Source organism: Takifugu flavidus, chromosome 5 (genome assembly GCF_003711565.1).
Source record: "Takifugu flavidus isolate HTHZ2018 chromosome 5, ASM371156v2, whole genome shotgun sequence".
Lineage (NCBI taxonomy): Eukaryota > Metazoa > Chordata > Actinopteri > Tetraodontiformes > Tetraodontidae > Takifugu > Takifugu flavidus.
In genome coordinates, this window is record NC_079524.1 from 8,637,384 (window position 1) to 8,652,906 (window position 15,523).

At 41.7% G+C, this 15,523-nt stretch overlaps 2 protein-coding genes across 4 annotated transcripts in view; both read left to right on the plus strand.

Annotated features, from left to right (window-relative positions):
• dock8 (dedicator of cytokinesis 8) overlaps positions 1-15,077 on the plus strand; it is a 37,218-nt gene extending 22,141 nt beyond the window's left edge. For 2 of the 3 annotated variants that reach the window (XM_057034136.1, XM_057034138.1), the window contains 24 exons: positions 98-247; positions 487-600; positions 734-889; positions 1,047-1,186; positions 1,291-1,454; positions 1,821-1,972; positions 3,110-3,292; positions 3,511-3,637; positions 3,843-3,930; positions 4,011-4,107; positions 4,230-4,364; positions 4,495-4,647; positions 6,204-6,362; positions 6,452-6,552; positions 7,419-7,611; positions 8,138-8,281; positions 8,781-8,912; positions 9,241-9,375; positions 9,619-9,708; positions 9,820-10,056; positions 10,134-10,277; positions 11,280-11,386; positions 13,150-13,320; positions 13,661-15,077. In XM_057034136.1, the coding sequence (XP_056890116.1) occupies positions 98-247; positions 487-600; positions 734-889; positions 1,047-1,186; positions 1,291-1,454; positions 1,821-1,972; positions 3,110-3,292; positions 3,511-3,637; positions 3,843-3,930; positions 4,011-4,107; positions 4,230-4,364; positions 4,495-4,647; positions 6,204-6,362; positions 6,452-6,552; positions 7,419-7,611; positions 8,138-8,281; positions 8,781-8,912; positions 9,241-9,375; positions 9,619-9,708; positions 9,820-10,056; positions 10,134-10,277; positions 11,280-11,386; positions 13,150-13,320; positions 13,661-13,712 (3,324 nt within the window). In that variant the 3' untranslated portion in view covers positions 13,713-15,077. The remainder of the gene's footprint in view (positions 1-97; positions 248-486; positions 601-733; positions 890-1,046; positions 1,187-1,290; positions 1,455-1,820; positions 1,973-3,109; positions 3,293-3,510; positions 3,638-3,842; positions 3,931-4,010; positions 4,108-4,229; positions 4,365-4,494; positions 4,648-6,203; positions 6,363-6,451; positions 6,553-7,418; positions 7,612-8,137; positions 8,282-8,780; positions 8,913-9,240; positions 9,376-9,618; positions 9,709-9,819; positions 10,057-10,133; positions 10,278-11,279; positions 11,387-13,149; positions 13,321-13,660) is intronic. The other variant, XM_057034137.1, reaches the window with a different exon arrangement.
• Positions 15,078-15,299: 222 nt separating this feature from the next.
• The window catches only part of aopep (aminopeptidase O (putative)), a 53,402-nt gene continuing 53,178 nt past the window's right edge, over positions 15,300-15,523 (plus strand). The window contains exon 1 of the mRNA XM_057034139.1: positions 15,300-15,408. The gene's annotated coding sequence lies outside the window, so the exon portion shown is untranslated. The remainder of the gene's footprint in view (positions 15,409-15,523) is intronic.

The following is a 15,523-nucleotide window of genomic DNA, read 5'->3' on the forward strand; positions in this document are numbered from 1 at the left end:
AACGTCAGCGCTTTCAAAAGCATAAGAGTGGCAATTTATTGGATTTAATGTGAATGTACACTTCACGTTTTCTGTCTGTGTGCGGTTACTGACACAGGTGAAGAGCATGACTCAGCACGTGTCTCATCTCGACAAACACAGCGTCCCGCGAAGAAGCCGCTTTTCTGACCGGTTTAAAGATGACATCAGCACCATCGTCTCTGTGGTTACGGCGGAGATCGGAACAATCCTTGTGAAACAGCATAAGGTGAGCAATGCTGGGGGAGAGGTGTCAATTGCTATTTGTTTGCTGCCAGTTTCTCAGACATGTGCAGCCTGTCTTCTGTGTCTGTGTTCATCCTGTTCACCTGAGGTGTGCCAGTGTTCTCTAACAGGGACTTGAAGGTGTTAATTACAGTTCGTCTGTCATGTCAGAAGGCTCACATCTAGATGGTCATCCACCTAGTGCAGCTACTGGTTGATGGTTGTTATTCATCGTTCTTTCAGGAAGTGGAACAAGCTGAGAAAGTCAATATCAGCTTAGCGTTCTTCCTCTACGACCTGCTGTCTCTCATGGACCGAGGATTTGTCTTTCAGCTGGTGAAAAATTATTGCAACCAGGTAAAAAAACAGACAAATAATTCTTTATTTCTTTAGATTTTAACCACTGATTGTTTTTCCATGTGAAAGGTCTCTTTATAGAAAAAAACAAGCAATGTTTTGTTCATGCTTTATTTCACTGTATGCCCATCAGATGTCTGCTAAGAGCGTATGCATGCCAACCTTGATCAGCATGCGTCTGGAATTCCTGCGGATCCTGTGCAGTCATGAGCACTACCTCAACCTGAGCCTCTTCTTCAGCAGCCCTGCGTCTGCTCCTGCCTCACCATGCCCATCCATCTCCTCACAGGTCTGCCATCTTCACCTGCATATTCATCACAAGATTGAGTCATGAGTAGAGCAAAAATGTAGATATGAGGTCTTTTTATGAGGGCGATAATCTTGCCCAAGTTCTTGCTGGGGCTCATCTCTTGGGTGTCGTTGTTTTCTATCAACTTTTCGGTCAGAGTTCCGGCTCATGCAGTTTCCAGGAGCAGCAGAGGATTTTGGGGTTGTTTGAACTTTCTCATGAATTTAAGCAGCAGCACTACCTCGCCGGTCTGCTGCTAACTGAGCTCAGTGCTGCACTAGACATGGAATCAGAAGGGTATGGAGGACTCTGTGCTATACTTCTGCAGCTCTGTAAATATCTGAGTTGTCCATTTCAATCAAATGAATGGATTTAGGAATAAATTAAACATGTCTTGACAGGGGAAAAGTCCAGAGAAAGGCCATCAATGCCATCTACAGCCTGTTGTGCTCTCATGACCTGGACCATCGATGCGTCAAGATGGAGATCAGAGCCAAGGTGGCTGCTCTCTACCTCCCCCTGGTGGGCATTATAATCGACTCCACTAACTATTTGGACTTTACTGGTAAATGCACAAAAAAGACATAAATCAATGACTACATTTAGCAATGCACACAAGTGTTGATGACTTTGTCATTTCATTACCTCCGGCTATTTTCACAAGTGGGAGTACAATAATGAGTCAAAGCAGGAGGATTAAATTGAGCAAAAACATCTCTATTTTGCTTAGATAAGTACAGTGAGGGCAGTAATAACAAGTTCTCAGAAGAAGGATGTTCAACACACTGTGTTCTAGTTTAGATTTGTGGAAATCATAGTTGACACGTGTTTATGGTTCAGAAGACAGTCGTGCCAAAACATTTTTCACACTATAAGTTGTAATTGATTCTGACACGCTTCATCCGTCGCAACCCCTCTTTTCTGCCTGTAGTTTCTGAGGCACGTGGAGGGAAAAACAAGACGGGGGGACCGGAGGATGACCTTGAAAATGTCCCACCTATCAATCAGTCTGTTGCCATGGCAATTGCTGGGAATCCCTTTAACACGCTGGGGCGCAATGTACTTGTGTCCTTGGCCTCAATGGTGAAGTTTCAAAGCATTTTTTTTTCTTTTTCCCAACAATTGTGATTGTAATTGTGATTATTGTTAGCTTTTAGTGTTATGAGAGTTTAAATGTGTACATGTGCGGTATGGATGCTGCTTCCAAACAGGCGAGCTTCACTGAGATAGATTGATTAGCTGTCAAAGCCGCACATTCGTTTCATCCATTCTGAAAAATCTCTTTCTCCTCCACTTACACACATGCACACGCTTACACACACATCTGTAGGAGATGGTTTATGGCAGGCATTGCCTTCATAAGTGAACAGAGCCTTTCTCCCTGACGAACACATCCATCAAATGTAGCTACAGCAACAAAACTGGTACTAAAACTGAGAGCTGCCATTCCCATATTCTCTCTCGCTCTCTTTTTAAGGCATAAATCAGTTCTTAGTAAACAATTCCATCCGACAGTGTTGCGCAAAAGCAGATTTTCAAACCAGGTTCCCTGACAGTTTTATTCTCAGCAGCAGAAATGGTTGGTTCCAGCAAAATCCCACAGGTTCCTGTTATGAAAGGAAACTAAAACCCAGGTTTTAGGTGGGGCACCCAGAGCAAGAAAGTTAATGGACACTTTTATTAAAGGTGAAGCCACAGCAGTTCCCAAAAGTAGCAGTTCATCATCACACCAATGACAGTAAAGTGATTTATATATGGTAGCAGAAAAAAGCACCATCATCACACAGTAGCACGTTTTAATGGCAGAACTTCTAAATATTAATTTGAGGATGGGATCATTTATTTATTTATTTTTTGGTTTTGACCGCATGTTGATGCCGATGCAAAGATACATTTAGAAACTGTCAAGGATTTAGTTTTTAGTTTTTAAAAGAACTTTGTAACCCTTTGTATTTGTTCATATCTGTTTAATGCAGCCACACCCTTTATAACACAAAAAATATATTTCCAATATATCTATTGGATATATAATATTTCATAATAATAATATGATTTTAAGGTAGTTTTTCCACCACTGTATGTCGGTAGCTATGGCAGCAGACAATCGGTGTTCTAAATGTGGTAGTGAGTGATGAAAGAAATGTTTCGTGGTCAAATATTTTTGCTGTGAGACATGAGGTAATTTTAAAATACATTTCACGTGTGCCCTGCTCTTCCCAGCAGGGTAAAACCATAGCCACCCTTCCCGCAGACACCAGTCGGAATCTGCTGGTGTGTTTCTTGTGGGTGATGAAGAACGCTGACAGGAGTCTGATCCAGCGTTGGACGGTTGATATGCCTCCCTCACAACTCGGCAAGCTTCTGGAGCTCCTCACTATCTGCGTGTCATGTTTTGAGTATAAGGTCGGTTTACTCCTGCGTCAACTTGTGTTTGTGTTGTTCCACATCTGTGCCGTTTCTGCAGCCATTTGTTTCTGTGTAAAAATGGAATTCAAATCTGAAGCATACGCGTGGGGATCTACTGTATATTTACCGGGCAGATGAACAGTAATTGCAGGAGTTATTGCGGAATATTGTGTAACTGTAGACTTTTTGTGTGTTGTTTACTTTTTTTGGCGCAGGGTAAACAGAGCACTGACAAAGTGAGCACCCAGGCCTTGCAAAAATCTCACCAGGCCAAGCTGCAGCTGGAAGAAGCTCTGCTGAGAGGAATGGGAGCCCGTGGCGAAATGATGAAACGAGTTGGTGGTAGGGTGCCTCAGAAAGTTCTGAACACAAAATACCTTTAAAGTTAATGAGTCTACAGATCTTTTTCTGCCTAAACCTTCGTCTAACCATTAATGCCATGGCCACACGTCTCGGCAATGGCTGTCAAGAAAAAGAAGGAAACAAAAATAAACGATGTTTTATGTTAAGTTACTGGTGTCACACGTGTCTCTCCTTGAATCCACAGGAATGGACAGAACCATGGGCCAAAGAGAAAACCTGCGATGGAGGAAAGACCTCACTCAGTGGAGACAGACTAATGACAAACACGATAAGTGAGTAGTCCATACGTGGTTTTCAGATTTATTCTCAACATCTATGTCTGTCATGACCTGCTCTCACCATCCTCCATCAGGACCAAAGCAGAGTTAGACCAGGAGGCATTGATCAGTGGAAACTTGGCTACGGAGTGCAACTTAATCGTGCTGGACATGCTGGAAACCATCGTTCAGGTGAAGTATCGTTTATACTGGAAGCAAGCGGAAGATGATTATTCGGCTGCCTGAAATCTAATCAGAGCTCATCATGTATCCCATATTATTAAGTCTTTCTTCTTCTTCTGTTGTGCGTCCAGGCGGTGCCACTATCTGAGTGCAAAGACAATGTGGTTGGTGGGGTGCTGAAGGTGCTACTCCACTCTCTCACCTGCAATCAGAGTACTACTTTTCTCTCCCACACCTTCAGCACACTCAGAGCACTTGTCATTAAGGTATTTTACTGTCATTATAATATATAAATATATATCTGTGTGTCTTGATTGCTAGCCGTTCTAAGCTTGACACGAGCCTGAACCGCCGATGCGTCATTGCACGTGTCGACATGTTTCTGGGTGTGTGCAGTTTGGAGACCTGCTATTTGAGGAGGAGGCAGAGCAGTGTGCAGACCTGTGCCAGAAGGTGCTCCAGTACTGCAGCAGTCCCGTGGATGAGAACAGGAGTCAGGCCTGCGCCACCCTCTATCTCATCATGAGATATAGCTACAGCAATGCCAACGTAAGCTCACACACAATGACACACAAGGACAAACAGGTCATAGAAACAACCCCAAAGCAAGGACGCATTTATTTTAACATTTAATGTCTGAGATGTCCGAGGAAACATCACTTACATTTGATTCAATTGGAATTGAATTCACACTTGATTGGAGTCGGGAACGCACCTGTAATCTTGAGAGTCACGTGCATCCGTTCTCCACATTGCCTTTTCTGCTCTACTATAATATCTTTTCCATGTCTATTTTGAGAGTGCTGCAGAAAAGTTTGTGCTGAAGGATGTGCTTCTGAGTAGAGCGCACAGCGATCTATCATTGTCTGCTTTTGCATGTTCCTTCCCCTCTTTAACTAATGACAGCCAGCCCTCTGCCGGTGCGTTCCACTACATATGTGTAAGTATATGTGTCTAAAGCACAGTAGACATTATTAAAGGGTTGCAAAGGAAGAGATAGAGAAGTGTTGTTTTTTGTTTTTGTTTTTTACAGTGGTGGAGAAGTGATTGGGAGAGTTAAAAAAAGATCGGAACCAGATCTAAAATAAGGATTTTTTCCCCCTTTTTTCCCTGCTAGCATGATAACTCCTGTTGTGGTCAGTTTTTCCTGTGTTTACTGTGTGTTTAATCAAAGTCAGACTCGAATCACACACACACTTATCGCCAATTTAAAGAGAGTATTTCCCATCTGCCTGTCCAAGCATATGTTTGTTTATATGAAGTACACAGAGGAAGCTGTGATCTGAAATCGTGTAGCAACCACATGACTCATTCATATGGTGCTTGCGCTCTACCTCTTCCTTTGTTTATGTTTTTATTCCTTCATCCACCCCCAGCTTGCTCTCCGGATCACAAACATTTCTCTCTTTCTCTCTCTGTCTTTCATTTGAGATGTTGTAATAAAAAGCACTGGCTTTATTTACATAAATGGGACTCGCCAAACACATACATGTGGTTAAAAGAGGATTTTAAAAAAAGGTGGAAAGAATGCATGAGAAAAGAGCCTAATGGAGGAGAAAGAGAGACAACTAGGGTTATCTGTTGACTTTTTGCAACATCTGACATGCACACACAGTAAGAGGGCAGTGATAGGTGGTTGGGCTCTGGCTCCATGCTCAGTTGAACAGAATGGGGCCGTAGAGATGATCCATGGGTGATTATGTCGCTGCTAATAGGAGATCATTTCCCGCTTTGCTGGTCATGTTGGAGATAGATGAGATTTGGCACATACAGCAGCACACTCGCTGCACACATGCTCGGTTCGGAGGATAGATGGGAGTTTTTCAGGCCTGTTATCTAGAACAAGTTGCGTGAAGGATGGAGACACAAAGGAGAGGAGGAAACAATGGACAAATACTGAGGAAGGAAACGACGCAAAAACAACTCTGCAGTATGGGTCGTGTCCTCGCTCGTGACTGGCTCCACACATCATTTTTCTGCCTCTTTTCAAGCCCACTTTAAACATTTAAAGGCTAACACAAGAAAAATAAAAAATAATATCCATATCATGTGGCAAAATAAATACTGGAAGTTTTAAAGCACTGACCTGTGGTCTCATCCATTAGAACTTCTCCAGAGTGAAGATGCAGGTCACCATGTCTCTGGCCTCGTTGGTGGGTAAGTCATCGGACTTCCAGGAAGAATACCTAAGACGGTCCCTCCGCACCATCCTTGCCTACGCAGAGGAGGACACCGAGATGCACAACACTCAGCTGCCCTCACAAGTATAAACTGATGCACAATACGCACAGAAATGAGCGACCGTTGCGCTCAAACTGCTCATGCGTTTGACTTGTGTCTTTTGTATTCTCAGGTCGATGAGCTTCTAAGAAACCTCAACAGTATTTTGTCAGACACAGTGAAGATGAGGGAGTTCCAGGAAGATCCTGAAATGCTAATGGACCTCATGTACAGGTGAGACACTGTCAAGATGCTGTCCCCAGGTCTCTCTGTCTGTAGGCACCCTCCTGCGTGTTGTACACTGCTGGTTCCCATTTCTCTGTGGCCAAGGCTGTTTTGCCTCTATTTAGTGTCCTCACTATGGCAACCATGTGGTAGCAGTTTAGTCCTCTGATCTCGCTTTGTGTACATGCAAATGCGAACACTGTGAGTCTGCATGTGTGAGAACGGGATGGTGGAAACCTTCAGACAAAGACGGCATACATGTGCTGAATGTTGATTCAGGCATTTCACCTCAACATGCTCTAATGTCACCTCGATATGTCATTTATCATGCACCTTTCTGTTTAGGTTATGGTCACAGACATCTGCTCGGTTTTTGGCAGTTGCACACTACGACCCATTAGCTTCACACACTAACCTCAAATCAGCCAACATCCAACCCCCCCAAAACACACACAAGTCACTGATGCTCGAGACATTTGGCCTCCAGATGCTTGAAATCATTAGTAATTATAGATTAATGGCTCACCGCTTGGTTAATGAATCAACTGGTTCAGATTTAGTCCCATTCTGTCATTACAATCAAAAGTAAAGTATTTTCTGAAAATGTTTTCATTTGCAAAAATATGTCAGACTATAATATTAACTCACGACTTTCCCAAGAACTGTAGTGGGGTGCAAAGTGCCACATGTGCAAGTTTCCAGGTTCATACAAATTGATGCTTTTTGGTCCTGCCGAGCAGCGACCTCTAACATCTGACATTCTGCACCTGCTGAATATTTCAATGTAATACTTTTCATCTCTGCTCTTTTCTTCCTTCTTTTGAACTGCCAAAGAGAGCGTTTAAAGACGGCTACCTCCTTTCCCCCTCTTTTAGGATCGCAAAAGGCTACCAGACGTCTCCTGATCTGCGTCTCACCTGGCTGCAGAACATGGCAGAGAAGCACAACAACAGGAAGTGTTACACAGAGGCAGCGATGTGCCTGGTTCATGCTGCTGCCCTGGTGGCAGAGTATCTAAGCATGCTGGAGGATCACAAGTACCTTCCCGTTGGCAGTGTCACCTTTCAGGTAGAGAACACCGGTACAATTATTAGTATGTGGCCAGATAGTGAGCGTGTTGAACCAGACACTGCAAGTAAACATTTTCCTTGACTGATGGCTGTTTAGTTGATCAGAAGCAAATCTTTCCACGCTCAACACATAATCCAAACACAATCCATCTCCTAAATTTGGATGGGATTGTCCAGAGGGGGGAGCTGTGAACTCGTATCACTAACATGCTGTAGAATTACAGTCCCCGGGCACCGCGACATTACATGCTGTGTTTGATGTTGAAATGGAGGAAAGGCAAACGTGCTGCTGTGGGAATAAAGCGACTGATCTGATTTAATAACACACAGCTACAACAGTAAATATGTTTATGATGTTACATAGGAGCTCTGTGGCACACATTGTACAAGATGCAATAACCTAGAGTCAGCAGGTCATCGACTGGATGTCATCAAATTTGTTCCCCGTTTTAAAGTCAGCCATGTCATTGATTATCTGATTAAGGCAGCTAATTGATTGATTAGGCTGCTGTTTTTCTTCTCAGAACATCTCCCCCAATGTACTCGAGGAGTCAGCGGTGTCAGATGACATCCTGTCCCCAGATGAGGACGGTGTTTGCTCAGGTCGCTACTTCACTGAGAGTGGTCTGGTGGGATTGCTGGAGCAGGCTGCCGAGCTCTTCAGCACTGTGAGCCAACAAAACAGTTTATATGCAATGCTTCTGAAATAGCAGGGTTCTCGTGTGTAATTTCTTTCTATAAATCTGTGGATGGAAATGATCACTTTGCATCCCTGTTTATAATTACAAAATACAATCTTTAAGGTCAGCTAAAATTTAACTCTAATGTTCAATACTGATTATTGTACATCACATAATATCAGTGAAATGAGCCTATTTAATCCCATATATAGAATAGCTGCTTCAGGATTATCATTCTTTAGCATTTCCAACACTGATTAAAACAGGAATTTCTGCTTAAAATATATGAAGAAGCAAAGAAAATTGCAATATACATCATTAAAAGAACTGTAGAACAACTGCTTACAGTTGTTTTGAGGTTTTTTTCAATTTTGTCAGTGATTTTAATTGACCATCGACCTCACAGAGTTCCCAGAGTTGGCTGTGTGGAAATGAAGTATTATTTATAGGTTTGGCGCTGCCCTTTTTAACCTGAAACTCTCTACAGGGCAGTCTCTACGAGGCAGTGAATGAGGTGTACAAGATCATCATCCCCATCCTGGAGGCTCACAGGGATTTCAGAAAACTGGCATCCACGCATGACAAACTGAAGCGAGCCTTTGATAACATCCTCCAGAAGGTAACACTGTCACAGAAGCTCATCTGGTTTTGTTCATTGGGGATCAGATTAAAAATAAGATTTATATTTTGTCATTGGTCAGGTGGGGTCAGAGCTACATAGCATTTCTCAATTACATAGAACCTGTCATGTTAAATTATAACTTAAAACCTTAAAAAGAGCTAATGAACATTACATTTGGGTTTGGCAGTGATTTAATTAGCCAAGAGGGCTTCTGAATTCTTCACAGCAATCCCTGTAGATTATCTATTTTTACAGTGGCATAAGGCATTTTTACAGATGTGATGCTGTTGTATTGAAAAATTCTTATATTATTTTCCCCCTCAAGGGCCATAAGAGAATGTTTGGGACCTACTTTCGCGTAGGGTTTTATGGGGCCACATTTGGTGACCTGGACGAACGGGAATTCATTTACAAGGAGCCAGGCATCACACATTTGCCTGAGATATCACACCGGCTGGAGGTATGGGAATAAGGGCAACACTTTGCAATCATCCATCTGGTTCTACTGAGTCTGAAGAGAGTGTGGAAATGTGAAATTAATTATAGGATGAAAATATGTAAGGAAGGCAAAATGGTGTCAGCTTCACTTTTAACTGAAACAAATCAATGACTCCCCAGTCAAAACTGTTTGAATGTGCCTGCTCTTTGGCCAGCATTTTTTTTTGACATTTGAAATTTCAAACTGCTGTTTTCTTTCTACTAGAACTTTTACAGCCAGTGCTTTGGAGACGAAACACTGGTGATGATCAAGGACTCTACACCCGTGAACAGAAAGCAACTCAATCCTAACAAGGTAAAGCTGTATCCTATATGTCCGAAAATTACGTCTTGGTAAAAATCATATTGATTATGTTCCATAAATCAACGGACTGACAGTAAACAGTAGGCCCCATCACTCTTCCAGGCTTACATCCAGATCACTTACGTGGAGCCTTACTTTGATGATTATGAAATGAAAGACCGACTCACAAACTTCGAGAAGAACTTCAACCTGCGGCGCTTCATGTACACCACGCCTTTTACCAAGAGCGGACGGCCGCGAGGTGAACTCAATGAGCAATACAAGAGGAAGACCATCCTCACCACCTTGCACGCCTTTCCCTACGTGAAGACTCGCATCAACGTCATCCAGAAGGAAGAGGCAAGTGTCGAAGACGCAGTGCATTGTTCGATTGTTGTGCAGGTCTTTTATTACAACACTTAATGTTTTGCTTGTAGTTCGACCTGTCTCCTATTGAAGTAGCCATAGAGGACATGCAAAAGAAGACAAAAGAGCTGGCAGTGGCTACACATCGAGAGCAACCTGATGCTAAGATGTTACAGATGCTACTGCAGGGCTCTGTGGGAGCCACTGTTAACCAGGTATGAGAACAAGGGCCATGGCACGCAGCCATTGTAGCAGCCTGTTTAACCAAATGATGGTCCAAAATGATTGATCTTTGTATCCCTTGTGGTCTCTTCATCCTCCCAAGAGTTCCTGTTAAATGTGCGTTTTGGCACAGGGATGTGGGGGGGACTAGGATAATATCCCTCTATTTATTCTATTTATCTATAATTTCCCTCTATCTTATCACATTTATATGTTTCATTGTAGTGGGCCAATGCAGGTGGGGATGTGACACTGATCACACATCAAAGGCTTCCGCCTCATCCATAACCTTAATCCTTCCTTTGCTTTTCCTCTGATTTTGTTAAAACGTCAATTCATGGACCCGCTTTCTTTCATGTCTCCGCTGCACGCCACACTGAACCGGAGGTCTCTTTGATCTGATAGCTTCCAGGTCCTGCCAGCATGGTGAATATTGGAGTAATGATGAAGCTAGGCTACAGCATATCAGCTGCCACCCACTATGCTTTATCTTCCAGTGTCTAATCTGACAGGTCCTTTGCTACAATGCGATGGTTGTATACACAACGCTAATGCTCGGCAGCACTGTAAACATATAACTCTTGAGCATAATCAGCAGAGGAGGTTGGGTTTCTATGTTTGTGTCTGCAGCTCAGACCCAGCGCTGTGGCCCGTTTATGATAATCAGGGCTGTTTAACTGAGCCTGTCGAGGTTCAGGCACTGGACAAGCGTGCTGTGGTCTTATGATGAATATAAGTTAGGATAACAAGATCTCATACTGGGCAAATTGGAGACAAATGGTGGATGTATGCAGGCTCAGTGGTAACATTAACCATACAGGGGGCAATTCGTGGCCCCTTCTCCGATCTGATATCTACTTTATGGTGCTGGTGCAGTAGTAAGCATTCTGATAGGAAGTCATTTTCTGCCCTTCCTCTGTTTTCTGAATTTTTTGGCTGTCTAACGCTGTGCATTTGTATTTGTCCTTTCTTTCTTCACCCCATCTTTGTTGTAGGGCCCGCTGGAGGTGGCGCAGGTCTTTCTGAATGAAATCCCAGCAGACCCGAAGCTCTTTCGTCACCACAACAAACTGCGTCTCTGTTTTAAAGAGTTCATAATGAGGTGAGAATACTTTTTTCTAAAAAAAAAAAAAAAAAAAAAGACCTCCTACTAGAGACACTCCTTCAAGTTCTACAGAATACAGGCAGAAGTGAGACTAAAAAAACATCACAACAGCATTTTTCATTATAACTAGTACCGAGCACTCAGTGGAAGTTACATTAACACTTCAAAAAGGGTTTTTTTTAACGTAGAAACAGCAGTATTTTTAGGAGATATACTGGCTAAAGTCTTCTCCAGGCTGCTTCATGTATACACCTGCTGCAGGAAGATGAAAGAGTCTGGGAGACATTCGCGACTGATGGAGATAGACATCCTGCTGTTTAAAGCAGACCTTTGTTCAGATTGCAGGGATGGAAGCGATATTTTACATCCCACGTGTTCATTTGAAGAATCCACTCCAAAAAAGAGAAAAGTGTAAGACATTGTATGGGTGATGGATTTGCTCATAAATTCACTAGGCTCCTTTTCATCTGGTGTTCCTGAGGTTTGTTGAAAAAGGTTTCATTATACCTTCAGTATACAATACAGATATTGTGTTTGAACCTGAGCTGTCATATCTTGGGTATGTGTTTGCCTCCAAAAGGTGGTTTTCATTTTGTTTCCCTCATGCCATAGTCCAGCTGGCTTGATTTCTGCAAGCACGTTGGCAAATATTTACTGCCTTGAGTAAGGTTTGTTTTCTGAATTAAATGCAGAGGTGTTGGACCTGAACCTGTGTTTCAGTCTTTTTGACATTTAGAATGAACACCAGTGACCAACTACAAACTGTCACAAGCAAGTTAAGTCACAGTAAAACCCTGAACAGCAGTTAGATGAATAAATATCACTTATAGTATTTAAGACAAAACCGTCAAACGGTAAAGTCAAAGAAGCACACACAAAAAAAAAAAATTAATTGAAAAAGTTTTCCATGTGATGCAGAGTCAAGATAAATAAGATCTAATGTAGAGTGGGAGGTTTGTTGATGCCATTTTTGAGAAGTTGAGATTGGGTCGTTTGATCATTAAGTTACCAGAAACCCCGCTGAAATTCCCCCTTTACATCTGAACAAATCCAGTTGCAAAAAATAGCTGTACTGTAGTTGTTTTATCTCTCAATCAGGCCATAAAACTCAGAGCACCAGTTTTTAGTAGATACTTGTGATACCTGGCCTTTGCCCTTCTGAACTTAAGTAAAGCATCTTTTGCTGTAAGCATCTACTGTATACTGTTACTTGGCTATACGGTTTCCATACTACCCATTAAAAGCCAAGAGATAGACTAAGACATGTGTTAGCAATCACCCCAATCTCTCTGATTTTATGCAGATTGCTGCAGTTTGGCTATTATTTCCGTCTGTGGGGAGACTCCCTGCCTGGTAGTTAATTTCACATCTTGGGGTCCTTTGAACACATTTGTTTTTTTATTTAGTACTTTAAAATTCAGCTTTTTACCTTCCGCTTCTGATTTAACTGTTTCAAAGCGGCTGTCTGGATCACAACAATGCAGTTATTATTCCAGGCAGGCTCCTTGAAGTCAAATGTGTTGTTAACTCGCGAAGTTTTCGCTCACGCACGGGGAGCTAATTAGGGTCAAATAATTACAGGAGGATGCTAGTAAGATATAGTCTTGATATAGAGGGGATTTAGTGCATGATTGGTCTGCACAGAATGATTGCTGAGGCTGGTCTTAAGCTTGAGGTTATGGCATCAGAACGGTCAAATGGTTTATTATTTCTCCATTTTCATGCCATATTCATTGTAAAAATGATTGTCTGTGTAATAGATGCGGCGAGGCAGTTGAGAAGAACAAGCACTTGATCACATCGGACCAGAAAGAGTACCAGCAGGAGCTGAAGAAGAACTACAACCGGCTCAGAGAGAACCTGAGGCCGATGCTGGAGAGAAAGATTCCCGAGCTCTATAAACCCATCATCAGGCCCCGGCTGGAGAACAGGTAAACGGTGTCAACGAAGCCAGCAAATGACAAAAAGCAGACAGAAAAGCAAACACGTCACGGTATCAATCGCTTTCTTTTAAATTGACAGCAAATAGAGTTGAGCAGAAATCCACTGACCTCCACAAGTATTGAACCGCCAGGAACAGTGTGTCAATGCTGCGCTGGTTGTGTTTTATAGGCTGAGCGATGCATGAGAAACTTTACCTCTAATGTCAAGTGGTATCATATTTAGATAAGAACATACACAGTGTCCCGAAGACTTTGATATGATTTTTGCTGAGTAAAGCATCAGAATTCACACAATCGTTCCTCATCCACTCTTTTCTCTTTCTTGCAGAGATTCCTTCAAGCGTTTAAGTTTCCGAAGAGCTCAGGAGGAAAACTCCTGAGACAACACAGATCATCTGAGCGAGAGAATGCACTGTGGAGATGAAGCGTAGGCTGTCACACGGCCCAGAGAGGAAACAAGAAGACAACCCCAAAAAAAGAGGAAAAACGAGAAGAAGCAGTTGCTGGCGATAACCTTTTCACTACCTTTAGCCTTCGTAGGGAACCCAGGTTTTGCTACTTGCTAGCACTGTTATTATATTTTTGTCTGATGGCTCAGGAGGCAAAAGTATGGTTACGATACAGAAATTTAAGTATTTTGCATGTGGTGATTTTCTTTTATCAAACAAGTCAAGTCCTAAAATGCTGCAAACATTTCCTGTGGATAGAAGCTCCCTCTTTGAGGTCCTTGCTGGTCCAGGGCCTGTATGCGTGCCAATAACACTCAGAGTTTGGAAATATGCCTAAATAATTGTGTGAATGTGTTTGTGTTGATTTAGGTAATGTTGGCAGGTGGGCTAACATCGAAGACGTTTGCGCCATATTGAAGTCACTTTGTACTTGGCAGTAATGATGCTACAGAGCTTTTGAAACTCCTTTCTGGGTATTATGCCTGCTATATGCCAATTAGTATGTGCACTGGCTTGAGAATTATCAGACGCAATTTCAGTAAGAGACAGACTTCTCTGAGACTCTAAATTACAAATGGTTTACATCGAAACCCACAAACTGTATATAGTAGAGCTATTACAATTTATTTTATATGTAAATATTTTTTTAGATGAGTGATGGCAATAATATGAACTTGAAATGCAGGATTTAGTGAATCGATGTTCATTTTCCAATCGAAGTGTAGTTTCCATGGATATCTTTAAATGAAACTTTAGGACGCACAGTATCAAGTTTAAGTTTCCATTAACAATAAACACATTAACATAATAAATTTAAGCACATTCAATTAAGATTGTTATCTGAGCAAATGCCACAATATTTTTAATAATGCATTCCAGGGGGAATATCTGGGCAGTATTAAATATGATATCATGAAGCTGCTTGTTATGTTGGTTTTATGTTACAGCTCATACCGTGTTTAAAGAAAATAAACATTGCTTTTTAAAAATTGGTACGTTTTCTTTCCAAATTCCATAATGGTACATCACATTTATGAACTGTTGAATGTTTGTAAAATGCTAAATGAGCTATTCAAACTGTACTGTGTATACAGTCAATTGTGGTGAATAAAATGTTTTTCCAATATAAACCTGCAGCATATTTTCAGAACTTTGGTGTTGGAAGATATAGTATATTAGATGCATTCTGTGACAGAAGACTGCAATGCAAGACTAAATGTTTTAACCTTTAATACATTGGAGTTTGTAATAATATTATTGTCGAAATGCCTAAATAAAATTAATATATATTCATTATTTTCCTGGCATCATCTGTTATTATTAATGGTACTAATTAGCAGTGGTACCTTAAACATAATAAAAGGAATATTAATTACTGTTATTGTTGGTGATATCAGGAAAATGCGGTCTATTTACCAGTTAAGCGCAATTTATAACACTACCACATAAGGTACAATTTTTAAAAGCGTCAGTGGGCTGAAAGAACTACAGATTGTTGACAATGCGTGTCTATGACGTCATCACTTCGCGACATCAACATGTCCACGAACATGCCGGATAGATGCATACAGGATAGTTGTCACTGCGTTGATAATGTGGCTTTTCCCCACACCTGAATCAAGTCACTGTAAGTTTTGCAGTATTTTGGCAGTTGCTGCTTTTATTGATAGTTTCGTAAATGTGAAACACAGAGAAACATTAGTATTTTTAGCTATAGCTCTGGTATGGTGGTGCAGTCTCTC